Source organism: Phoxinus phoxinus, assembly GCF_949152265.1.
Source record: "Phoxinus phoxinus genome assembly, chromosome: 7".
In the NCBI taxonomy this organism is placed as follows: Eukaryota; Metazoa; Chordata; class Actinopteri; order Cypriniformes; family Leuciscidae; genus Phoxinus; species Phoxinus phoxinus.
Window position 1 is genome coordinate 16,624,503 of NC_136882.1, and position 27,926 is coordinate 16,652,428.

At 38.2% G+C, this 27,926-nt stretch overlaps 1 protein-coding gene across 1 annotated transcript; it reads right to left on the bottom strand.

The window, feature by feature from the left end:
- Positions 1-204: 204 nt before the first annotated feature.
- als2a (alsin Rho guanine nucleotide exchange factor ALS2 a) lies at positions 205-26,930 on the bottom strand. Its single transcript, XM_079618666.1, has 33 exons — positions 26,565-26,930; positions 26,199-26,347; positions 23,599-24,963; positions 21,468-21,636; positions 21,266-21,362; positions 19,573-19,650; positions 19,283-19,465; positions 18,118-18,289; positions 17,820-18,009; positions 17,665-17,730; positions 17,378-17,540; positions 17,160-17,291; positions 14,873-15,001; positions 14,749-14,772; positions 12,913-12,983; positions 12,643-12,709; positions 12,369-12,568; positions 12,033-12,098; positions 11,382-11,480; positions 11,098-11,265; positions 10,901-11,012; positions 10,698-10,775; positions 10,453-10,580; positions 10,200-10,364; positions 9,836-9,953; positions 9,189-9,346; positions 8,870-8,986; positions 8,514-8,690; positions 3,542-3,587; positions 3,387-3,448; positions 3,139-3,288; positions 2,932-3,028; positions 205-2,746 (listed from the first exon to the last, which is right to left on the bottom strand). The coding sequence occupies exons 1-33, from the start codon at positions 26,585-26,587 to the stop codon at positions 2,708-2,710; spliced, it is 5,058 nt and encodes a 1,685-aa protein (XP_079474792.1). The 5' UTR covers positions 26,588-26,930; the 3' UTR covers positions 205-2,707.
- Between the last annotated feature and the right edge of the window lie 996 nt (positions 26,931-27,926).

The following is a 27,926-nucleotide window of genomic DNA, read 5'->3' on the forward strand; positions in this document are numbered from 1 at the left end:
ACATACACAATACGGCCCTACCAACTTTACAGCTAAAATGGAAAATAAGACATCACAAAAAACATCACATAAATCCAAGACTTAACTCAGCCGGTACCACAGATTTTCTCCTGACATTACCATTACATAATAGACAAAGATAAACACATTTGACAATGCCAGAGACTTAAAAATGACAATCAAATAAATACATAGCAAATAGATAGTGGAAAAACATCATATTTAATGAAGAAATGTGCATTTTTTTAACAGTATGTCAGAGCTAAAAAGCCAGGACATCACATTGCTAATGGTCATGGGAACTAAAGGTACATTAACCAATGATAAATGCATTGATAATGGTCTTAAATTGAAAAAAAGAAAAGAGGAAAACCCACAACATAAGTTTAATCTCCAAAGTATGCAACATTTATTAAAGTAGTCAGGTAATTGTTAAAAAATGATGAATTCATTCATATGAACTCAATTTAAATGCGTTGAACAAATTAAAATCCAGTAACCTTCTGAAAATAATACCAGCCTTTGTAAGTATAGCAGTAAAGCTAGAATGATCTTTATAAGCAATGTCGTATTAACCAGCCTAGGTATGATAATGACCTAACTAGTGACAGACCGAAATATTGTGTAGGCCGATTAATCAGCCAATATTTAGCCAATTTGTGATCAACAGCACCAGCCAACATTTGGTTGGTTTTCAATGAAAAAACATTAATTGTCATTAAAAACCCATTTCAGTTGATCACTAGATCTCACACTAAGGCTGTGTGACATATCAGCAAAACGTTTTCAGTGCATGTTCAAATGTACTGTACTGTACAAAATTTTTTTAGAGGAAAACACAGAAACACAAACAGTACTTTCACACAAGTGCTTGATCAGTTTGCTCAGCATATTGCTAATATATTTAAATATTATTCCCTTATTGGGTAAAAATGCCATGGACTGAAAAAATATTACTCAAGACTCCAGTGTATAAGCTCTAAATATATCTTAATAAATTCACTCTGGTACACTTTGATTAGAGTATAGCAAATTACAACTAAATAAAATTTCATATAGTGTTTCATGTCAGTGTGCTGTCATATGCTGAAATCCAAACCATTTCTTTCAGAATATCAGTTGTTTCAGAGTTACACAGATTATACAGTTAAAATACATCACAACATAATCTGACTTCAATTATGTCTTCACTACTGCAAGCCATCTTTACATGTCAGTGCTTCAATGACATTGTTCAATCTCTACTTACAATTTATAATACCAACATCACAAGACTTCAAATGTATTTAAAAACACAGCAACCCTGTGTAATGTGCAAAATCACAACAGAACCAGTAACCCAAACAGAAGCTGGTTAATAGTGCATCTATCGGATTTTTAAAAGTTAAAAGTAGCGATGCTAATAATTTGTCTACATCTTTCAGTAACGTGACAGTAACTCTTTTTTCAAAGTTCATGCAGTAACAAGCTATTTTTCCATTTGTAACCATGTAAGCTAACAACTTAATCATACATACTCTCCTTGAATGTTCTCTTTCTCTTGAAAAGCATTGGAAAGTCTGATTCATTTTTAGTGAATTTCCTATGATAGTGAAGTTCCTTTGGATGGATCATTTATACACTATTAAAACATTTGGGGTCAGTCAGATTAAAAAAATAATAATTAATAGTTTTAGCAAGGATGCACTTAAAAGATCCAAAGTATCAGTAAATACATGAATAATGATGCAAAAGATTTGATTTCAAATAAATGCTGTTTTCTTTACATTTTCTATTAAATCAAAGAATCCTGAAAAAAATTTATCACAAAAAAGCAGCACAACTGTTTTCAACATTAATAATAATAAGAAATGTTTCTTAAGCAGCAAACCAGCATATTATAATGATTTCTAAAGGATCATGTGACACCGAAGGCTGGCGTAATGATGCTGAAAATTCAGCTTTGCAGGAATAAATTACATTTTAAAACATATTCAAATAGAAAACAGTTATTTTAAGTAGTAAAATAATATTTGACAAAATTACTGTTTTTACTGTATTTTAGATCAAATAAATGCAACATTTGTGAGCAGAAGGGACTTTGTCAAAAACATAAAAAAATCTTACTGAGCTTGAACCTTTCATCATTAGTATATGCATGTTCAAATGTTGTTCAAACTGCTGTCACTCTGAGATCATTTTGTCAAAACCCCTAGGTATCTTAGTACATACAGTAGGTACTGCTCTGATAAAATTATATAGTTTCTTCTGATTATATTAAAATTAGAGCATTATCATTAGTTGGAGTATCAGTACACAAGTCAGTAACAGTCTGATACCAAATCATATATATACGGTAGTAATTATGAGTGTCAGTTATTACCAAAACTGGTATAAAATATTGAGACATGGTGAGTGGTTGAATAATTGTAGTTGTATAAAGATTATGTATAAAACAAATGACGTCTCTTTTCTGCCCAGTTAATATGGATGTTTCTTCAAGGTGTAACTTTACTGTCCGTGAAATAGAGTATCAAAACATAATTTCTGTAGCACAGTGCTTAAGGGAATGCTTGAGTTGAATGTGAGCCTCTTCGTGAGGCCTGAAATAAATGAGCACATCTTGACTTTGACCTGTAATCCGTGTCTATTTAAACGGCACCTACTCCATAAGAATGTGCGCAAGTTAGGAAAGCTGCGGCTGTGCTGCTCACAAACCAACCCATCCCTATGTAGTCTTCTCAACTTGAATCTGGTTGTAGCAGGCCTAAAAAGCAGAGATAAACAGAGAGAAATAGATTTAAGTAAAAGATGGAAAAGAATGATAGGGGACTAGTGACTGTGTGGGATAAGATTATCCTTAAAATAAAATAAAATAAAAATAAAACCAGTGTAATGTTTCTTGTCCCTGAATATGTGTGGAAAAAAAAGAAAATGTAATTTCATTCTCACTTTGAGAGTTGTCAACATGAACCCAAGCTGTCCCAGCTGTAGACTGGAGTCTGTAAGGTCCTCTATCAGACTGACTTCAGAGCCCAGGTTTCTGATCCTAAACGGTCACAAGCAAAAGGTTCTTTACGTGGGCAGACAAACTGAACGTTTCAACTGATAACATCATTGCCGTGAGGTCTATATGCAGTGAAAGGTTTGGAAAAGTACCGTGCGCGAAGCACCACAAAGAGGAAGATTGGAAAGAGGTCATCCATGGACCATAGAAAATCCAGCCCAAGCAGAGCCTGCACGTCCTGGGTGACCTCCTCAAAGGTCAGCTGTATCACCTGCAACTTTTCTGAGGGAGTGAATGCTGTGCTGAAGAAGCAAAGACAACAATGAAAATATAAGAAAGCTGCTACAATAGCGTTGTTATTGCTGTTTTTCTATCCATGTTACACACAGACAGTCTTTACCTGATCTGTTGCAGGGTTTCAACAGCAGTAGCAAAGCAGGCGTCCTTAGTACTAGGCAAGACCTGTCCAATAAATCCAATTGAACCATTTCAGTTATTTATTTTACCACGAGTTTCATCACTGATTATTTTCTTAGAAATGACAGAAAGGTTCACCTGCTTTATCTCTCCCAATACAGAGATAGAAACTGGCCAGAACTTTCTGGAAAACAAAGAGACATTTATCTAAAAAAAATTAAAAGCCACCGTCCTTCCTGGACTGAGGCTTTGATTAGTCATTATTATACTGTATACAGAGACAACGGAAAGTATGTGGACACTTAAACCATGCATAAAATATAAAATAGATTGCATAAGGAACAAAATACTGTATATCAAATATATTACATTTTCGTAGACTTAATGATAACACTTTTCTATATTTATAATGCATTATAAGGGTATTCTTAATGCATTATGCAAGCATATTATAATATGTTGTATCATCTCATGAATAATCGTAAAGACAGTTAATACATTATAATCAGGATTTGAAATTACATTTTTCAAATCACAAGCCAATTTGACTTCTACATTTTTAAGTTACCAGCCATTGAGAAGTTCAACTAAACAAAATCAGATGATCAAAGTCACAGCTTAGATTTAAATAGATTTATTAAATCGGATTATTAAACATTTAAACGCTTTACAACAGTAAATCACTGTTTACTGATACCATTCAAATATAATAAAATGGAAACAAAATTCTCTGTGACTTCTCTTATAATTGCCACGAGTTTACCTGCACATAGCAATAAAGACACTAGGGCGCTTTTTGCCCTCTTGGACATGTGGCATATATGAGAACGGGTTGAAAAAAGTGGCCTGTTCATGGTCGCCCTAGGAGCGTTCACCGGTCGTACACCGGACGGGAAGCGCCACTCTGCGCCTCAGACATCTCACAGACAGGCTTATTGCACACTGCTCGCGTCATTCTGTACTCACATTCTCAAGTTCAAGAGAACAGTGAATCTAATCACAATACAGGGAAAAGTTCACTTCAAGAATGAAGGAAGAACAGCAGAAACGGAAAGAGAAAGTGTGATATGAGTGAAGTCAGTACGCACATACATAGTACAGACACGAAACTAAATGAACGCTGATTGGTTCTTCCAATGCTGTGGCACCAGTCAATCAAATTACTTCCAAATCCAAGAAACCATACATATAGTACCTTAGCCTGTGACCGGCGTGTGGCGCGATTATGAATGTTATGATGGTGAGGAAGTACGAACCCAATCGCAGACAGAATGCACTAACACAATTTATTGTTGACAAAACAGAGAAAACAAAACCCACGAGGGGGCAAAACATAGACAGGACAATGGAGACTAACTAGACTGTGACAGATAACTACAAGAAAAAACAAACAACTAATACAGGCAATGGTGCAACAGGACAACAGCTCTTCACGAGATACTCACAGACTGACAAAGGTTTGACAAGGATTAACAATGAACCGACACAGGACAGCAAACACAAGGGGATTAAATAGGGAGACTAATGATAACAAAACAGGTGACACAGGTAAAGCAATAATGACAAAACGAGGATAACAAGGAGGGCGGGAAGGGCTAGAAGACGAGACAACACAAGCACATGGCCCAACAAGGCCATGTGTTTGCACATAAAACATGGGTCTGTCATGATCCTGCCTCAAGACTTAAAGAAAGACAAGGACTAGATGGCAGAATCATGACAGAACCCCCACCTTAAGGAGCGGCTACCAGACGCTCCTCAAGGAGACATCAAACACAGGACATGACAGACTGAGACAAAGACACAAACCAACTAAACATGACAAACAACAATAAGGGCAGACACGAAAACACAACGACAGGGTTGGGGTGCAACAATAAAAATAACAAACACTGGAGGGGGGGCGGAGGAACAAGAGAGTTCATAGGGGAATGTCCAGGGTGGGTGGGTGGGACTGTGGTCTTGGGTTTACGGGGTGAGGGTTGAGGGCGAGGAATCCGGGCAGACTTGGAAGGGGACACATGAGGAACAGTCTTGGGGGAAACAGTTCGGGGCTGAGTGCAGACAGGGCTGACCGGGGAAACACAAGGCGACTTGATAGGGACAACAGGGGGCGACGATACGGGACGAATCTTGATGGGGGAAACAGTAGGAGATGAAGCAGGACTCAAGACAGGGGATGTAGTAGGTGGCTGGGCAGTGGAGAGAGGCAATGCAGCAGCAGGCTGCAGAGCTGGAACAGGGTCATAGAATTCTGCAGACGAATCAGAACCGGCGCTCCTCACATCAGACTCGGAAGATGCGCTTCTCATGTCCGATTCAGGATTCGCGTTCTCTGCAACCGACTCAGGAACAGCGTTCTCTGCAGCTCTAGGCACGGGGTCTGGGGACAAGACAGGCTTGACAGGGACTTCTAGGATTCTGACGAGACGTGACAAATAATCAGACAGGGTCCTGGCAGCAATGACGACAGGCATCTCTTGACTAGCTGAAACCGACTGTAACACTGCTTTAGCAGCAGAATCGGCCGCGGCTCTCTCTTCAGCTCTCACAGCTGCAGCGGGCTCTGGGGCGGCGTTCACTGCTGCAGCGGGCTCTGGGGCGGCGTTCACAGCTGCAGCGGGCTCTGGGGCGACGTTCACTGCTGCAGCGGGCTCTGGGGCGGCGTTCACTGCTGCAGCGGGCTCTGGGGCGGCGTTCACTGCTGCAGCGGGCTCTGGGGCGGCGTTCACAGCTGCAGCGGGCTCTGGGGCGGCGTTCACTGCTGCAGCGGGCTCTACTCCAGGCAGAGACGAAGGACGGGGGGCTCCCTTCCTCCTCTTTCTCCTTGGCCGCGGAGCAGAGACCACAACCGGGCTTGTGACCGGTAGGGGAAGCTCAGCGGGGACCGTAACTGGTGCTGGGAGGACAGACTCTGGCAGGGTTGACTCCGTCGCTGAAGACTCCGAAGCGGACTCCCACGAGATCCGTCTCCCTCGCTTGCCGCGGAGACTTACAGGTGCGGATGGAGTCTCAGGAGTCGTGGAGGAGCCAACCTGGTTCCCAAACGTCGCAACGCCTATCAGCCGACCCTCAGGAATGACTGGCAGCCAGGCAGAAGGTGAAGACCTCGTGGAGGAGTCCTGCAGCTCCTCCCGACACAAACGGTCCACCACTTCCCGAAACGGACGGCGGATCAGCCCCTCCCGTTCAATCAAAGGAGGAGGACCATTGAGACCCGCGATGAAGTATGAATTGAGGAGGATCTCTGGCAAGAACCTCCTCCTCTCTTCCACGTCGTGGGCGTACTCACTCAACGACCTCTCTCCCTGGGGGGAAAACGGTGCCTTGCCACTCCTCATGTCGGAGGTAGTCGACAGCCACCATTGTTCAAGGGGATCAGATTGTCCCTCGGCAGGAAAAGACAAACTGTCTGCTGGGTTCCTCTTTGGTCGGTTCATTCTGTTATGATGGTGAGGAAGTACGAACCCAATCGCAGACAGAATGCACTAACACAATTTATTGTTGACAAAACAGAGAAAACAAAACCCACGAGGGGGCAAAACATAGACAGGACAATGGAGACTAACTAGACTGTGACAGATAACTACAAGAAAAAACAAACAACTAATACAGGCAATGGTACAACAGGACAACAGCTCTTCACGAGATACTCACAGACTGACAAAGGTTTGACAAGGATTAACAATGAACCGACACAGGACAGCAAACACAAGGGGATTAAATAGGGAGACTAATGATAACAAAACAGGTGACACAGGTAAAGCAATAATGACGAGACTAATGATAACAACAGGTGACACAGGTAAAGCAATAATGACAAAACGAGGATAACAAGGAGGGCGGGGCTAGAAGACGAGACAACACAAGCACATGGCCCAACAAGGCCATGTGTTTGCACATAAAACATGGGTCTGTCATGATCCTGCCTCAAGACTTAAAGAAAGACAAGGACTAGATGGCAGAATCATGACAATGAAAGCTTCTGTTATGCCCCCTCCTCCCCAGCACCACCTGTAGAGATCTACTATGGGGGTTCTAACATTTTCTTGCAGCAGCCTTTCCTTTTGTTTGTTATTTAGACTAAGCTGAACAAATGATTGTATTTTCTCTATTGTATTTTATCTTGTCCGCCAAAATCAAGCTACGTATATTCCATGCCCCATGCCAATAAATGCTGATCGATTTAATTCAACTGAAATATATTTGTCCTAAATAGTTGTATTTTAATGGAAAACTATGTGAGTCATGCTGTGGTGTGGCATGATTTTGAACAGCCGGAGTGTGCTTACGGTCAAAAAAACAGTGTGTTTGAATTTTAAAGATGTGGCACTGCACAGCGTTTCTCTCAGTGTGCGACCCTCTTTACTAATGTTTGAGGCTAGTTTTAGGGGAAGGGCTCTGATAGTGATGCCATGCAAAGTGATAGAACATAATTTATGAATCATAACCTGCCAAAATGGCTCGTGATATGCGTTACCCGCCACTGTGGATTTTCACCCACAATTGACGGGTGTTAATTTCAAACCCTGTTTATAATACGTAACTACTATTCATGGTTATACCTTTTAAGAGTATTATAATTACCATAAGAGGATTATAAATTCCATTTGTATTTACATTATCATGATCATTTATTTTCTCTTAAGTTTAATGTTTTAGTTTTACCTTAAGTTTAAAACCACTTCATAATATCTTATGGCTGTTTAAGAGACCTAGTCTTTTTCACTTTACTTAAAGCAGACAAGGAGCACTTGTAAATGATTATGAGATGATACAACATATAAGATTTATTTACAAGGCATTATGCATGCATTATAAATACAGGATTCATAGAGAGTATTACCGAATTGACCTCTACTGATGCATTTTTGCAATGTCTTTGAATTAATTACCAAGGACACGTGTCCAAATATATTTTGACTTAATTTTGAAGAAAATATCAATTGATTTATCAATTAAAAACTACAAAACGGTTTGCCAACTGTCTGTTGGCATAGTGTGAATCGGCCTTAAAGCATCCAATAGTTTTTAGGGCCACTATAATTGCACATTGTACACATTGTAATAGAGTAATATTTTATCTTGTACTGTTCCTTTTGTCACTTACTGTTGTACTCCAAGGAAGGCTAGGAGGGCGAGATCAGGCTGTTTGTTGAGTCTTAGCACACAGGTCCAGTACACTTCCTCCTCTTTCTCTTTCTCTAGTGTGTAGAGGGTGAAGAGAGGAGGGTAAAGCCTCGGCAGCAACACTGGCAGGAGAAGACTTGAGCTGCTCACTAACCAACTGCAGAACACACAACACACACAAGCCTGTTTAATTGTTATGACAGTATATATCTATATCTAAGATGTTAGGTGCTCCACTAGGTTTAGGACAGATCCACTATTATCATGTTTAACAGTTTCTGAGTAACTCTAGTAGTGATGCAAATCTGTAGTTCAGTCATAGTGGTGCTGTCTTACCCCTGCTGTGGAGTTTCTGAGTGTGTACTGTTGTTAAGAGAGTCTGTGCCATCATCTGAGGAACTGGAGTAATCCACAATAAAACCTCCGTCTGCAGGAAGACCAGGAAACAGAAACCTACAGGAAATATTTATAACACTTGAAACACAACAGCTTTGTCGGAAAAAAATCAATTAATGCAGCGGTCTATGAGAATTTTAATTAAATTAATAGTATGCCCCATTATTACATCTAGCAAAAATGCTTCACTGGCTTTTAAAGCACTGGAGTATGTGGGAGCTCACCGTGAAGCAATTACAGAAAAGCCTGAACGTGTTACCTGACTATTTGGAATATGCGTGTTAGGTATGACTGGATCTCCTCCACTGCCTGCTGTAGGAGGCGTCTGTTGGAGCCCACGCCAACGTAGGTCATCCTATACACAGTGACGAGGGTCTCCAGCAGCCAGCCCAGCGGGTGCAGAGGGGTGTCACAGGCCTAAAGGGAGTTAGCACCAAATCCGCATATTTGAATGATTTCTGAAGGATCATGTGACACTGTATACTGTAGAAAATACAGCTTTGCCATCACAGGAATAAATTACATTTTAAATTGTAATAATATTTCACAATATTACTGTTTTCACTTGGTAAGCATATGAGCCTTCTTTCAAAAACTTTTAAAACCAGTAAAAAAAATAAAACAGAAGCGTAAGTGCATTTTATAACAAAATCTTTAAATCATTGATTTTAAAGACAAATATCACACGCACACATTTCAAAACATCAAAAAGTATTTGAACACTTTATAGCTGTTAAATGTTAGTTGAACATGTCTACCTGTAGTTACCTTTTATGGACACCTGTAAGAACTATTTTGTATCTATTGCAATGACATGTCCTATTGTCCAATGAGTGTCCAAATGCTTTTTTGAGGCATCTGTACAGTTCTGCAGACTTGGTGTTAATATGCTTTTGGAAGTCTCACCTTCAAGAGATACCGACGGATGTTGTTGTAGGAGTCTGCAGTAACAGGGCCCACATGTTGAGGAATCACCTCAAGACTCTCCAGCATCTTAGTCTGAGATCGGCTCAGCTCATCTGGACTACAAACATACATACGTGACTTCTTCATACATTAAGATGCTCCATACACTTACATTCATGTGCATTTGAACAGAGAAGTTGTCTTTTGCGTACCAAAGTTCAAGTTTAGTGAACTATTGAATCAGGTATTTTGTATTTTTTTTAAAGAAGGTGGCATCTTATCCTTCATTATTTGTTGCCGGGTACAAAGCATTTTTGTGTGTTGTGTGCACCTTTACTCGTTTATCATGTGTGTGTGTACATACGAATTTCTTTGTTGTCTGCGTCTAGCAGTGAGGGAGATGGCGATGTTCTCCCAGGCTTTTTTATACAGTCCCTGACCAGGAGTTTCACAGCCTAGTCGACCCCAGCACTCCTCAAACACGGCTTTCCACTTTTCTTCTGCAGGCACTGCGTGTTGACCAGCCACACTACACACACACACACACGTAAAAATACAGTACAAATAAACATACAGTAGGCCAAAGCATTATTCATGACAAACTTGAATGAACTTACGGCATCTTGCTTTCTCTCCTCAAAAATTCAAAGGGTTTTGTGAAAGTTCCAGCCACTCTCAGACCGCTTCCCCACTGACCATCAAAGACCCCATCCAATGAGTCACCATTAGGCATGAATAGGACGCCCTTCACATCCAGAAAATCACATGAGATTCAGACACAAAAGCACTTAGATGCACAAATCACAATATGGTTTCAACAGATTTGCTCTCACAGGAAACTGTCAAATTATTTCAAGGTCACCTTTCCACACAGAGTCCAGTCTTCTGAAAACTCGCCCTCAAAGACTGTGTCATCATCACAGAGAAGAGTCCCATTGCCCTTTATCAGAAAAAAGACATACTCTAGTATGCTACTTAAATAATATAAAATAATAATAAGTATATATTCAATATCAGCAAATGCAGGCATTTATGTAATAGTATAGTGTCCCCAACTCAACTGACCATCATCTTGTTATTAGAGAAGTTTCCTTCATAATACAATCCAAACTGAGTGATAACGACCCCGTCTCCATGTTGCTGGTCATCAAGCCATATTCCCATGTATTTCTCTCCTCTGGGAGATATACAAAGAAGTCGATGAATTGTTTATAGCAGGAGGATGTTTCAAATCTCAAATTTGGTAAATACAAAGCGCATACCTGCTGAAGTCATCACACACCCCATAGCCTGTTCTCTTTCCTTGAACCCACTGGCCCACAAACACACTACTGGAGGAAGGAGTGGCCATCTTCCCACTCCGTAACAAACCGTGACCATGACGCATGTTCTCCCTGAATGAGCCCTCGTATACCTCGCCTGAAGCATGCCTGCAAAGACGGAGCAGTCAGAACATGGGCAAGGTTCAAGATGTTCGGGGTCCCTGATAAAACTGATAATGCGAAAAATATATGATTTAACACACACACATTTATATAATTATTACCAGTATGTGCCAAAGCTATGCATTTTCCCTTCCTTCCAGTGACCTTGGTAACGCTCAAACTTGTTGAGGGTTGTGTTGGGCATCATATAATCTCCAAATCTACACAGAGAAGAGAGAGTATAAAACGCATATAATTTTCTGTTCAAAAGTTTGGGGTTGGTAAGATTTTTCAACGTTTTTCTTTTATACTGCATTTATTTGATCAAAATACAGTAAAACAACAGTAAAATAAAATTAATAATTAAAATGAATTAATTAATAATTTAATAATTTAATTAATAATTAATAATTTAATTAATAATAAAATTAATAATTTAATTATAAAAATTTATAATTAAAATTAACCCTTTTCTATTTAATATATGTAATTTAAAATGTAATTTATTCATGTGATGGTAAAGCTGAATTTTCAGCAGCCATTACTCCAGTCTTCAGTGTCACATGATCCTTCAAAAATCATTGCTCAAGAAACATTCATTTTTAGGCCCTAAAAACAATCATTATCAATGTTGCAAACACTTAATATTTTTGTAAATCTGTATCTTAAAAAAAAAAGATCCCATTTATAGACCCCATCTTTTGAATGGTATTGTACATTATAGAGAATCTGCAAGCACAAGTATGTTGATCTTTAACAGTGTGTGTACTGACCCATCCTCCAACCCGTTCTTGAATGTGCCACAGTAAACTGTCCCATCTGGCCACTTCAGAATCCCTCTATTTAAAGAAAAGGAGAACAGAAGGCACATGTATCACACATGAACCGCAGTAACAGTCAAGAGCCACTTTCATTTGAGCTACTGTACAACATGATGCTGTGAATCCACAGTGGATAAAATAAAAAACACCTTAGACAAGACTGTCATTGCTGTTCACTCAAAAAACAAATGCCTGACAGCCCTGCATAAGTGGTTGAGAGCAATTATTGGAAGATTTTTTTATTGTTTAAAGTGTGAAAACAAACAGTGAACATTTGCATTCACTCACTTGCCGTGAGGTTTGCCTGATAGCCAGCGGCCCTCGTACGAAGCATCCTTGAGTCGGCCCTCTTTGCTGAAAGTGTAGGTGGCAGTACGTGACACAGGAGGATCTCCATTCTGGCTGCTTCTAGACACATGTGTCCTCCTGTTCAGGCCTGCAGCAAGCACATCCTCAATGGCCTGGTTAATGGCTCTCAGCCACTTTCCCTAACAGAAGGCGGCAGAATTAACGCAAAGCAGAGAAACTTCTTAATCAAACTCTGACTGCATCAGTGCATTACCTTTTCCAGAGGGGAAGATGCCAGAACAACAAAGCTATCTTCAGGTGTGGTCAGCTTAAGGGCAAGACTAGCAATGAAAGTTATAGGTTAAACTAGGGCAGAAATGTCTTCTTCTTTTTTTTTGTATAAGCACAACAGTGTCCCAGTTGAAACTCCCATTTATTATGTGCAAGAGCATTCCCAACGGCTTAATATTTCATGTGCTAAATTAAACTACACTACAAGAACTGTTCAAATTGAAGATAAAAGATGCTCAGATGAGTAACTTACATGCCCAGACTTTCATCTGAGATGGGCTCCACCCACAGTGTAGCAAGTGGGTAGATGTAGTGAGATGAGAACTGTAGGGGAAAAAAAGAGAGTTTATTCAGTTACACAAGAAAACCACTCCCTTATCTACAGGAATAAAAACTAAAGCCTTTGCATGCTGTGCTGATGCTGCTGCTGTTGCTGCTGAGTCAGGAAAGAACATTTAAACAGAAAATATATACAATTTGTAAATAACAGGTTTGCCTGAAAGAAGAAACACATTAGCCATATTGAAGAAACTTTATCCAGCCATTCACACAAACACACACCCACGTACCTACATAATTATGCCCTAATGACATGCCCTAGTGCACAAGGGAAACCACACCCAACACCCAAACATTTCAAAACAAATAAAGCATTAATCAAAAAAAAAAATCTGTGGAAATAAAAAGTATGCAATAACACAATATAATATGATGTGAAATGTTATGATGTACTATGACATGATATGATAGTATGTGGGTCTTTGTCTAACTTAATAAATAAATCGGTCACACAACTCTGCTTCTTACAGACCTTGAAAAAAACTGTTAATAAAAGCTTGTGCAGACAAAAAAGGAATTGAAACATTTAAATGTTGAATGTTTTCAAGCCGCTGGCATAGGACCAAGAAGAAATACAGACCAACCAAGAGAAATGTCACTGCATACACAGTTCAGTTTCAAAAACCACAAAGCAATATGAAGCAAATTAAGCAATATGCCAGCATACTTGAAAACAAATTCACACACACACACACACACACACACACACGTCTCATGGACTTAACGGACACGCCCACGCGGCAGCCACTGTACAGTAAGTCCACAAGACCGAAAGTGCATAATTATGAGTTGTGTTATCTGGGACTAGCCTGGTTCTACCAGACTCTAGTACATTTCATTTGTACAGAGAGTCTGGCCTCTCTCCATTGACAAGCGTTAACTTCCTTGAAGGCGGGTCCTCTGTTGAAGTTTAAAACGATTGGATCTGCCATAACCAATCGCTAACGTTTGGTCGTGACGTATGACAACTCATACTACGCACAACGTCATCGTTCTCAGCCACTCCTTCTGTTCGCTGATTGGACCGGTAAAAAATTGACTGGAGAAAACCCAAGAATATACTTGAAGGAAATTGAAAATTAAGCGGAAGTACGTAGGAGGGCGGAGCCAGGCTAATCTGGGACAGGACCAATAATTTATATATTTTTTATAGTTTAAATAAATGTAGCTTCATTATTAATTTAGTTTTAGTTGCTCTGCAAATATATTGAAGAGTAACAACATTAAATGATGCATAATTACATGCAACTAACATCAACCCTAATCCTTACTCTATAGTAAGTACATCAATTAATATCTCTTAGTACTTAATGTATAATAACACTGTAACAAAAACACACACAAAAAAGTGTGTAACCAAATGATGTCTTACAGGTTCTGATTTTTTTTTTAATTCCATTTTTGGCCTTGTTTTAAAGTATTTTAAAAAGATTCCAAGTTACAGCAAGATGTCACATTTACTCTATCATCTCTGTTGCCTATTATTTCTGTACATCAGATTTCATCAAAGTATAACTGTACTTGTATTTTTTTATTTTCGGCAGAAAACTTTTACTTCAGTTAAAAGTAAAAACAGCAAAAGATCCCAGCAGATAACTAGCTTGGGACACTTATATTAGCATATTTTAAAATATCCAACAATTTATCATATCAGGCTTATAAAGAGCAGAAATGCATTCAATGTCTCAAGTCAAGCCCTAAAGTATACACTGATTCTGTGCAGGCAGGAACTTAAACACACAATACTCACAAGCTTCTTTGAAGGAATAGTGCCCTAAATGAATGAAGAAAATAAAAAAGAACATGAATGACATGAAGAAATGAGTGTAATGAAAAATACAGGGTGGTCAAATTTGTGTTAAAAGTGTATTAACCTGTGCATGAACCAGGACATCACTGAAGAGGATGAACCAGCTGGCAGAGAATCTTCCAGCGTTTTGTAACGTCAGAGCTTTATTACTGCTCTCACAAACCAGGCGACGAGACGGCTTGCGCAGAGATTCCTGAGAAAAGAAAATATCTGGTTAAAGAGAACTGCACACATGGAGACACATCACATGTGCACATCTTTCTGCCCAGCCACCTACAGGTTTGCACATAAACTAACCAGAAACGTATCTGAAATGTATGTGGTCATATCTGCTGGCATGTAGGCCTGCAGCTTGCTGAGCAATTCAATTTCAATTAAAGGAAATAGTAAGTAGGTCAACTTAACCACATTATACAGGGGAAGTAATATACATTCACAAGTTCTGCTGCCAGCCTGTGAAATTAACACCAGCCAACAAGGCGCTGGATTATTTTGCACTATGTGTTAGACACTATAGCAGGCCAACTTTTCTTCTTCTTATTTGTTTTTGAAAACCATTCTCAGATTGATCTTTGACAAGAAATACTGATGCTTAGTAACGACGACACATTTGGTATGGTAAGAATGAAAAGCTCATCTTATTTGCTATTTGTTTGGATCTTAGTAGCTTGTTGCAGCTCAAATGCACAATGCAAGTACTCTTGACACACACTTATGTGTGTTTTAATTTTTGCAAAATTTCTCAAAGCAAGAATTTTGTTATATACAGTATTTGTGTACAGTAACTTCATGATTTGTGCGTTTCATTCACGTGTGAATTATTTTATAGTTTATTTGAAACATTTAAAATAGCTGCCGGGCAAATAAGCTAATTTTCCAACCGGACTGCAGTGTAAGATAGAAAGGTTTGTAATAAATTAACAAGTGAGGCAGTGCTACATTGGGAATCTAGCTAAAGGGTTAAATGTGCAGCAGGAATTTTATTAAGCATGGTCATTAGGTTCATCTGATGAAATTTTAATTAAGTGAACCAAAGATAAACACTATCGTTGAAAATAGGGATGCACCGAAATGAAAAATCTTGGCCAAAGCCGAAACTGAATATAATGAAACACTTGGCTGAAAGCGGCATACCGATGTTTTTTGCCTTTTTTTCCATTTATTTAGCCAATTCTTCACCATTGCATAAATTTAATAAAATGCTTTTTACTATTTTGTCTTGCTTTTCAAAGAAAAAATTAATTACAAAACTACAATTTAAAAATATTTACTTAATGCTGAATTTTTTCAAACATTCCAGCAGACATTATACCAGCAAAGCACAACATAACTTAAAAAAAATAGATTTTTTTTTATTTGGCCATATTTGAGCCCAAGAAGAGCCCTTCTTGAATAGCCTATTAGCTGCCAATTAGTTTTTGCAGATACACCCAGTAGCACCTCACTGCAGTACACGAGATCCAGGGAGCGGAGTTGGATCCAGATCTAAGGGGTGGAGATTGGTAGGTTTAGGGGTGGGTTTAGGGATCAGGGGGTGGAGATGGGTAGGTTTAGGTATATGTAAGGTGGGATCTGGATCCGACTTCTCCCCCTGGATTTCGTGTCCATCTTGATGCACCGCTTTTAGACAATTCAGCAGAACAGTGTCTGCAAACGGCTATTTTTGAGTCTTTCTCGGACAATGCTTCCCCACTGCCGACATGTTAGCTGCATTTATAAAGCGTGCACGCCTCTCACTCGACACTGTTTGCTATTTGATTGCGTCAACATAAAATAGTTGTTTGGCAAAATATAAAACTGTTTTCAAAATTGATGATAATAATAATAATAAGAAGAAATGTTTCTTAAGGAGAAAATGAGCATATTAGAATGATTTCTGAAGGATCATGTGACACTAAAGACCAGAGTAATGATGCTGAAAATTCAGCTTTGCCATAACAGGAATGCATTTTAATACAAATATCTAAAATATATTTTAAAAAAGAAGACAGTAATTTTAAATTCTAATAATATTTCACAATATATTCTAATAATATTTCACAATATCTGTTTAATTATATTTTTGATCAAATAAATACAGCCTTGGTGAGAGACTACTTCCAAAATCATTTTGAAAAATCTTACCGAACCCAAAATTTGAACAGTAGTGTACAGTCCTTGCTATAACAGTTCTTGCTATGAATGTTGCTATACAACAAAAACAGCAGCTATAGGAGTTGTGCAGTGACAGGAGGACGGGTACTATTGCGCATCATAGCTCCAACCAGAAGCCAGGGCTGTAGCGATCTGCTTTATAATTATACAGTTAAGTGACTGCAACATAAGTCCATAATTCATATTCTGTACCATACCGAATTCTTTCCTTTGAAGTTCTTCCAGAAATTGAAAGTGGCCTCAGCATCTTTTCTCTGCTTGCTGACAAAGCGAGCTAAAGCTTCATATTTGGAGCAGCCATTTTGAATCCACTGGTATTCCTCAGTGTTCTAAACAATAAAAGATTAATGTCATGTATTTTCATGCCACTTTCATTCCATTTAAGAGTATAATGAGAAATGGATTATTTTCTTACCACTTCAAAGCAGTTGGCTAGTTTCAGAAGTAATCTGTTATACCCATGCAGGTGCTGTAAGGGCATGCAAAACAAGTTGACTAACAGATCACAGGGTGATGGGTTCTTCTCCTTGGACTCTAGCAGAGACTGTATCAACTCCAGTTTCTTCCCAAATAATTCTCTGAAGAAACAGATCATGCATGAACAAAGTGTGATTGTACAACTAGAACGTCAGACAATTCATGATAGCGTATATACTATCATGATATGTTAATGAGTACGCTGGCTCAGGTATGACAACGCACTGTGAAGGTTTCAGCAATGACTGGAATCCTCCCATAACAAGAAAGTTTCCCACTGGATCGGTGTACCTGAGGATAAAAATCATCTTTGGTGTTATTATAGATATATAAAATATAAAAGATGCTGTTCTCTTTTTGAGTATGAATAGTATACTTGCTCTTTATAGGTGTCAATGAAAATGGCTGTGTTCTTGATCAAGACCAGTGTTTTGATCGCTTTGCCTCGCTGCAGGAAGTTGGTGAGGGATGCTGAGTGCTGTCCTGTCAGATGGCAAAGCTTGCTGAAACTACCCACCATCTCTTGAAACAGCAACATGGAGGACTGACCCAGAGACGAGCTCAAACTCGCTACATTACGACAGAGCAGATACAATCAATATCCAATTATAAAACCCAATAACAATCCACAAGATCGAAAATGTAAGTGCAATGAGTAAAAAAGAATCCGTTACCTACCACGAGCTAGCAGGGGGCTCAGGATTTGTCTCTTCACCTTGCTGAGGATGCAGTAGAACTTCCTCTCTGCCGAAGCAAGCTCGTGGACTGTCGCTATGAAACCCATTGCGTTCTGATCGGCCAAGGCCAAACAATTCAGTCCTCCCCCAAACACTCTGCTCACATAACCAATCTTCACAAAGGATTCAGCAAAATTAGAATAAATTGCAGCTTTACATTAAACAATTAATCACAAACATTAAAACTACCGGTAAGTAAATTACCTTCCAGTAATATTATACATATCAACCAATCACTGATACTTGCTAGCAAAAGTATGAATTCAAAGTGCAATGTATTTCATGTTTTTATAATATATTTATTTGATGTTTTTATAATATATATATATATATATATATATATATATATATAGGGCAAGATTTACTAAACATGGCAAATTAGCATGAGAGCGCAATTCCAAAAAAAAGCACAGATGAGAATGGAAAGTTTTCTGCATGATATACTTATGACGCACATTAAAAAAACACATACGCAGCCATTTCCATAATGACCAACGCAAATTCACCAAAAGCAACGCAAATTAGCGTCTGGTTTAAGAAGTGCTCTTTTGCCATTATTTTATTAAATAATGGCGCAAATACCAGTAAATTGACGAGCCAAAACCTTGGTAAATCACCTTGCGTGATTCATATACTAAATACTCTCCTCCCATAGATTTTGTGTCTGAAAGGGAAACCCCTACAAATGCATACGCAATACGGTCAGCTGCAAAAATAACTGTGTCCATGCCTTTTCAGCGTTCACTTTTCACTGTGTCTTTAGTAAATCCTGACAGTAGTTTTTTAACGCCTAAGTAAATCTCAAATCAAGCTGTTAGTAAATCTGGCCCATAGTGTCTTGAGGAATGTCTACTTTGTTTTAGCACATTTTGTTATTATTTTTTATTGCATTTTTATCATTAAGATTTTTTTCTTCTTCTTTGTCACTGATTTTGTGTTTTAATGATGTACAATGTTTTGATGTATGATGTTTTGTATAACAATCTTCACTGAAGAAGAATGGAATCAACTAATTTAAGAGTTTATTGTCATTTTACTAACAGCCTATCTGCAGCAAAAATTATTAATTGTAAAAATAATTAACTGTTATAACATTGTATACGAACATTCATGCAGAAGGGCAGAAGGGTGGGCGTCTGGGTGTAGGTGAGGGGATGAGCGCTGTCAGTGTTCTCCAGCACCTGCTCTCCGCTGTAGTAGAGAATGGGCTGATAACAGTCTCCATCAGCCAGCAGCAAAGTGTGCGTTTGCCCCGCTGCCACGTCCCACACACGGATACCGTCAGAGATCTATCGACACATGCACAACTGCACATTTATTTTTGCATGTATGCCTTAAAAGGGAAGGTTTGCAGAAAAGGTGACTGTACATCATGAAAAAATTAAAGGATGTATACCATGGTGAGATTAGGAACTGTGCAGGGACCTTTCATATGACCCAGCTGCCCAAATTTGTCACTTCCCCAGGAATAAACCTGTGAGAGAGGAGAAATACACAATAATTGTCATTAAAAAAAAGGTGAAAAACAAACTGTGTAGGGATCTAAAAAAAAGATCCTATTAAAAATATAAACAGACAAATAATGAATTAATAATTTTAAACCAGTGTTGTTGTTAACTAAAACTATTAAAAATCAATTTCAGTAATTGAAATAAAAATGAAATTAAATTAAATTAAATTAAATATAAACATCAGATGAAAAACTTGAACTTTGAAAATTTGAAATGTTGCCTTGGAAAGTAACTGAAATTAGTACTAACATTTCTATAACGTAATTCAATTTAAATAAATATTTAAATAATAATAAAAATTTAATTAAATATATACAAAAATATAAAAATAGTACTAAAATATAAAAATAAAAACTACTTATACTATAGTAGTATATACAGTGCTATGCATAAGTTTAGACATCCATGCTAAAGTTGCCTAAAAAGAGGAATAAAAAAATCATCTATTGGAAATTGATCTTAATGCCTCCATTAAATTTTTTTGGAAAAATCCAACCTTTAAGGACACCAATTTTTTTTGTGAATGAATAATGTATCGTAAATAAATAAATGTTCTGCCTTAAAATACAGGGTGCATAAGTCAGGACACACCTATGTTAAATTCCCATAGAGACAGGCAGATTTTTATTTTTAAAGGGCAGTTATTTCATGGATCCAGGACACTATGCATCCTGATAAAGTTCCTTTGGCCTTTGGAATTAAAATAGCCCCACATCATCACACACATACCTAGAGATTGGCATGGTTTTATTTCAGTTAGCCTAATAGCTGGTTTGATTTGCATTGAGAGATGATCTTATGGAAAGTACCCCATGCCAATCTCTAAGTATGGTGAAGGGTATGTAATGATGTGGGGCTATTTTAATGGCTATTTCCTGGATCCATGAAATAACTGGCCTTTAAAAATAAAAATCTGCCTGTCTCTATGGGAATTTAGGGGTGTCCTGACTTATGCACCCTGTATTTTAAGGATGAACATTTATTTATTTATTTACGATACATTATTCATTCACAAGGAAAATTGGTGTCCTTAAAGGTTGGAGTTTTCCTTAAAAAATTTAATTAAGGCATTAAGATCAATTTCCAAAAGATATTTTTTTTATTCCTCTTATTAGTCAACTTTAGCATTGGTATACTAAAGTAACACTGGTTTAAACTTTTCAAAAAAAGACCTTGCAAAAGCACCAAGGTGTTTAAGCATTATGCAACTTTATTGTATTTAACAGCCAAATTCTAGATGTACCAATAACAGAAGTCACTGTTATCATAACACTGGCAATGACAAGCAGGATTGTGTTGACGATCTGAAAACTGGTAAGGTAACGTGAACTGGTAGCTACCTACTTAAAGTTTGTATAAAGCAAGATTTCTGATAAGAAAATCATACATTAAAATGTGCAATGCTTAATGGGATAAAAAGTAATATCCTCATAGATATACAGTCATGTCCCTAGCATATTTTTTCATGTATATACATTTTTGCTATGAATCACACATTAGGTTCGGTTCAAGGCTTAAAACTCTTTGGAAAGAATTCTGCAAAATCAAATGGAGAACTATTCTGAAGTCCCTTCTTACCTGACACTGAGCTGTCAGTGCCAAGGAGTGATTTGCTCCAGCTGTGATCTTGACAACTTCCTTTTTACTTAAACTCTTAATGCAGAGAGGCTGTAACCTGCAAGGAGAAAACAAAAATGTTTCCAGTCATGCACTGTGGTCAAAGAAACCAACAGTTAAACATAAACAAAACACGTATGTGTTTATGAGGGCTCTATTGTACCTGGGCAAATAGTCTCCATGACCTAGCTGACCTTCCTGGCCCCTCCCCCAACTCCACACCTCAGTGTAGAGGGAAGGAAGGATATTTCTGGATTCTGAGGTAGAAGTTGATGTCACTGCACCCACTACAGCTCTCATATTGTTGGTTCGATGACTGTCAGAAGGCGACACTGCAATTCAACAAGACAGTGTAATAAAAATGTTCTTAAATAAGTAGAATTTCTACAATAAGTTCTTTAAGGGTTAGTTAGTTCAACATGAGGGTGAGTCAACTGTCCCTTTAAAGTAACTTTAATAGTTTCAACAAGTGTTTCAACAGTGGTCTTGGTACTACGATTAACATTGATGCAGCATCATGCAAAATAAAAGCTTTGAGTAACTGATGCCATTGTAGAAATACCCTGTGTGCAGTCAGCCATGGCTCATTTCTTTTACAAGCGAAAGGGTCCCATAAAGGGGGGTTTCTATAAAGGAAGTAGTATTCGACAGGACATGCTTTACTTTGTTAGCTGGCCTCAACAATAAGCTTGGCCCGCTGAAACAGAGGTTCAGGCCTTTTAGGTCAGTGCTGCATTGCAAAATAATTGTTTTATGCCTTGCAAATATATAAAAAGTTATTTTCTGTGATGCATTTCTGTCATTTCTAACAAATATATATATATAAACTTCACTAAAACCCAAAAAAAGTATAATTTTTTGGTGATGATTAGCTAGTAAAAATGTTGGCTTGATGAAATTCTGAATGAAAAGTGAAATTCTAAACTAATGGCCCAACGGTTGGGCCATCAGAAAAAAGGTCTGATTGGTTGATTAAGACAACACACTTTATAGCGACGTTTACATCAAACTAAATAATTAGTAAGTTAGTAATTAATCCAATTACTAACAGTTCATTGAGCCATTAGTTCAATCTCATTTAAACTGAAAAGTCTTCAAATAAACACCTCAATCGATCCGACTGAGCTCAATGACTCAATCCAAAGGAACTTTTTATCAGATTCGAAGGGGTGGTAAAGACCTGAAATAATCTGATCAATAGAAGAAGAAAAAAAGTAAGCATGTAAATGCTTGAATCTGAATATTTGAATTCCAAAATACGGTATACACATTAGGGGTCGACTAGCCCGAACCTCAAGCTTATTTTTATCAGTTATTTTGTCTTTGGGTCGTTATTTTCCTCACAGATTTCTGTTTATTCTAAATCAAATACATATAAAATAGCAGAGTAAAGATTACATTTATATAAATGCATTAGTGAGAGAGTGATTGTGTGTGAATTCATTGTACCTGGCAGCGTCTCTCTAGTACAAGTGAAGCTGTGGGTTTTAGTTACTAAGAAATATATGCTAGAACTTTTCAGTTTCTAAGCTACGTTATTGATAAATCATAGAACAGTTTTGACAATACATTTCTGTGCTACTGAATGTTTCTGTGTGCGAGTGATCCAGGTGTGATGTGCAAGCTAATCTCTCTGTGTGTGTGTGCATTACAATATAGCAGCACATTAGTTTAGAACAACGTTTAACTTACGTGTGCAATAAGCTGTTTAAAACGTGTATTCTCCCGATCAATTTTGAGCATCCAGATGTATAATCAAACATGTCTTGTGGAGCGCTCTTGGAGAATGCATTTAGTTGTCATTTTAACTGTTTGGAAACGGAGTGTAAAAGTGGACTTCAAAGATTTCTTATCCCTCTATAGGCCATGATCAGCGACTAGTTGACATCATGCTTAAAGCGTCATGGCAGATCATTAAAGTCGACTAGTTAACTTGTCTGTGCAAGCCCTAATACACATGCACAGTGGCATGATGATGTAAACATGATGATGTTTACATATGATTATGAACATGCGTATGTTTGATTATATCTTACAAACTAGTCAGTTTAGGAGACTGAATATTTCATAAAAAGCTCTTCTGAGATATTGGAATACATATAATGCATATACTTATATGTGAATGTAATGTTTAGATATAAACAGAACTTTCTGAATCTAAATTCGAACTGCATTCATTTGGATTGACGGAAATTGGTGCATGTAAACATACTTATTGTAGACTAAATAAAAAATGTATAGCCACTGATATAACATTTAATAAAAACATATTTTAAAAAAGTCATGAGGTTTACCTGGAGAGAAACCAGGTAAAGACCCTCTGCGATCATGTGCTTCAGTGTCCTCTAATGTGATGTCCATAAGACTTATGCTCTTCTTACTTTGCAGAGAATTGGCTGGACAGAAGTCCATTCCAGCGGTGTCTCCGCCCTCCTCACAGGACTCAAATAAACATCCATTGCTGATTAAAAGGTCACTGATGCAAATGCCTCCATCCACACTTGAGTGTTGTGAAGAATCATCAGAAGTGGAATCCAAAGTTGGTAATAAATTGAGCGAGCGCTTCCGGTCTGTGACAGTATCTGATACACTGCGTTGTCTGGCAGAAGCTGTGATCCTATCAGGTCTGCTCAGCGTCGGTGAAGAGGGACGTAGTGTAAGCTCTTCACTTTGGTCTGATCGGAAAGGACACGTGAGGGATGTCTGACGGCTCGGAGGATGGGAACCTCCTACTGAGGTGGCCTCGGCCTGCTCAGCGAGGGTCTGGTCCGAAATCCGTTTGAGGTAGTCTTTCAGAGCCTGCTCATCAGGGTAGGGATTGCTATTGGTTCGTCGCAGACGTACATGCCCAGCCTCAGATACAGCTAGGTCTAGTAGTTGAGTCTCCTGGCTTGTGGTATTTTGCTGAGATCCGAATGAGGATCCCTGGCCTGCACAAATGTTATTCAAGGTCAGTGGGGATACTTGGGAGTCGGGCGAGGAGTTTTTGGTTTTTGGTGTCCAAGCTGGAGAACTTTGCCCTGATCTTCGACCTTGTTTAGTATCAGCCAGTTCCACTCCAAGTGGACAGTAATGCTCATCGGAAATAATAACATGGTCATCCTTTTCAGTCATGGTGAAAAGGCTCTGCTTACACTGCCCACATCTATCCTGAGTTTGCTGACTGGCCTCTGGGGAAGGAAGAAACTCAACCAGAGCCAGGCTGTGGAACCCACCACAAGCAATCTGAATCACATATCTTCCCACTAAATGCTCCACCTTCTGGGGTGTCCATACCGGGAATACGCTGGTAACCAGTCCCAGCTGGCAGCCACTACCCCAGGCCCACACCTCATGCTTTCTTGACAGGGCCAGAGTGTGCTGCGCTCCGCAGGCCACGTTTAGGACTTGGACCTGTTGCGGAGGATGAGTCTCACCATCCACCACACTGACGGGAGTGGGATTGGGTACCTGCTCCATTCCAGAGATGCCACACTGGCCATGGGAGTTCTCCCCCCACATGTGGACGAGGCCATCCACTGTTACAGCAGAAGAGTGATAGCTGCCCGCCGACACGGAGATCACATGGTGTTCCTTCAGTGCACTCTCTAAAACAGGGCCGGCAGGCTGAGAACTGACTCGTTTCCACGGCTGCTCGCCAAAACTATACACATGCCCATCTGAGAGAGGAATATGTTTGACAATTAGACTGTCCAAAAGATTTCATGAGTAATCTCTTTATCTATCTATCCACAATTTCCCCAAAAAAATGTGAACTATCAAAATCCAGAGAACATCCTTTAGATTCCTAAAAGTGCTAGAAATGTACAGTAAACAAGCTGTTAAAATGGCTTGAAATTATTATTCCCGCAGAAAACAATACATGTTTAAGGGGTCAGAGAGAGTGCAAAACAGCCCTGAAATTTTTAAATATTACTGATTTATCGCCATCAAAAACTCCAGTACTGTAGTTAACAGTAAGTGAATCTCAGGAGAGTAAAATAAATGATGAATATAATACAATATATAATAATAATAATAATACATATTCACACGGACACGCTCACACACATACATATAGGCTACTGTACATGTGTATGTATATGTGTGTGTGTGTGTGTATTTTATCCTATATAATATGATTATAGTTGCGGTCATAAGTTCATTTTGCACTGTCCTTCAGAAACTAAATAAAATACTTAGCCTATAATTTACTCTGATCATTGTATTCAAAAAGTTTTCTCTTATTGAATTATGTTGCTTTATTGAGCATCAGTCAGAATGTTTGACCCTTTTGTAATAATTATGCATCAATTGTCCTCGATGTGATAAGATTGATCTCAAAATCATACAGCGACTGCTAAAAAGATTTAAAATATGCAGAACATGCTGAAAAAGCAAAGAATGTACAGGACCTGGCTTCTCAAACCAGAAAAAAATGTAGGGCAGATAGGAACTTGATTTTAGGAATTGATTGGATGGTTGTGGTTTGCTAATGCTGTGATCTCATGTGAGTCTAAACACTTTAGAGAAGAGATGTCACTGCAAGAGGGAGAGGAAGTTATTTTGATGAAATATTACAAGGACACATAATAATATGTGCATGACCATGGATAAATCATTTATAATAAATACTGCAATATTCCATGCATGGTACTTTAAATGCTCAGGACAAGCAAAGGACTCATAAACAACTCACAATCACGAAACATGTAAACAGTCATGGATCATCCAGGCAATGATAGTACTAAGAATCAAGCATGTGTAAACTTTTAAATGGGGCGTTTGTATAGTTTTTTATTATTTTGGTCTTGTGGACTATCTGCTATGTGAAATAGCTTATTCAAGCCAGTTGCGTGTAAACCACAACTGTATGTAAATCGTCGTTTCATTCTCATTTGAAGAGAGATCCGACCTTCTGTCAGCAGAAGTCCATGTAAATTCCCCAGGGCAGCATGAAGCACAGGCCTGGACAGAAGCAGTCTCTCTGGGGTCACACCGCAGAAATAGCCCTGCCATCTGTAGAGCACACCTTTCTCTCTAGAGCCCTCATCTTCTCCAGAGCTAGAACGAACGAACGAACAAACAAACGCATTCGTTTTTTAATGTGTATGTAAAGAGGTCAACATCTTTCAAAAATCAATTTTGTGTTCAACTGGGTGGAAAAATAACAGCATACATGTTTACTCTGTAACGTCCGGTGGGTCATGACAGAAATATAATTTTTAGACGAACTTTTCTTCAAAAAAAGTGACACTTTATAACAGAAATAAGTACGCACCTGCTCTGTTCCTCCATCAGCATTATTTAATCCATTATTTGAGACGGTGTGACAGCCACTCCAGTAACTAAATTCAGATCAAATGGTGAATTAAACAGACTTTACAAGTGAAATTTGCTGACACAAACGTCTCGCGCATTTACTGTCTCGAAATCACATTGAAACCGCCCAACAGAGCAAAAAACAAACAGTATTTACGATCGCTTAAGTTCAATAAGTCTATTTAAAAAACTTTGCACTCTGTTTTTCGTGAAATGTGTAACATTCTGCAGAAGTTTAAGGGATAATAGCTGTCCGATTTTGATATCTGAAAGTAAATGAAAGCTCGCGACTGAAGTTGACAGCTCTGAAGTTTGGTTTGGGTATGGAAAGCGCGCAGGGTCAAAATAGTTTCAATGTTCAGATTTACGTAACGCGGATGTTTGCTGCAAATCTCAAATTTCTTTAACTTTAGTAATGCAATTGTGAAAATAGTTACTGGGAATCTGTTGACCACTCGATTGGTCACTATAATTTTGAAGAATTGTCTATTTGTAAATGGCATGCTTATTGACTTGTTGAATATTTAATTGTATTTTTTTTTTGGGTGTTTTGGCAATATTGTATAAAAACAATCCTACCAATAAAGTGCTTTTAAATCGATAATTGTATATATTGTATTTACATGTAGGCTACATGATAAAGTCCATATCTAAAAATAGGTCTAGCCTATATATATATAACCTATAGGCCTAAAAAAAAAAAATATCATCGTGTAAATGTAATTTCTCATGTTTTTCATTTATCTTCATCCTTTAACTCTGGAAGTATGCCTTTTACCTGTATCTGTCTATCCTTCCCTCTTTACCTGTATCTTTGACACTGTAAAGCCTGAATAGTAGTAGTTTAAAAAAAAAATAAGAGCAACATATTTTAAATAATCTAAAAAAAATAAGTTTGTATGTGTCTTTTCTTGAGTTTTGTTTTTTATACATCAGGCTTTTATTGCTCGTATATGGTCCATATACGAGCAATAAAAGCCTGATGTATATGGTGAGAATATAGTGCTCATACTCAAGGAGGAAAAAACACATGGTGAATTTCTGATGTAGGCTAATGTAAATCAATGTAAATCTATAACAGTATAGCACTACTTACATAAAATGCATATCAATATCAGTTCAGTTGTCAATATCTCCCAATGATATGTCTTATAAAATCATATTTAAATGCTTAGATTGGCAGAATATGGGAAGTTTTGTGTGGAGTGATGAATCACAATGAAACACAAGTTGCATGGTGATGCTCCAGAGCGGTGTCTTCGAAAATCTTCTGAGAAATATAATAATAAATGCATCATTCATACCACAGCGAAGCATGGAG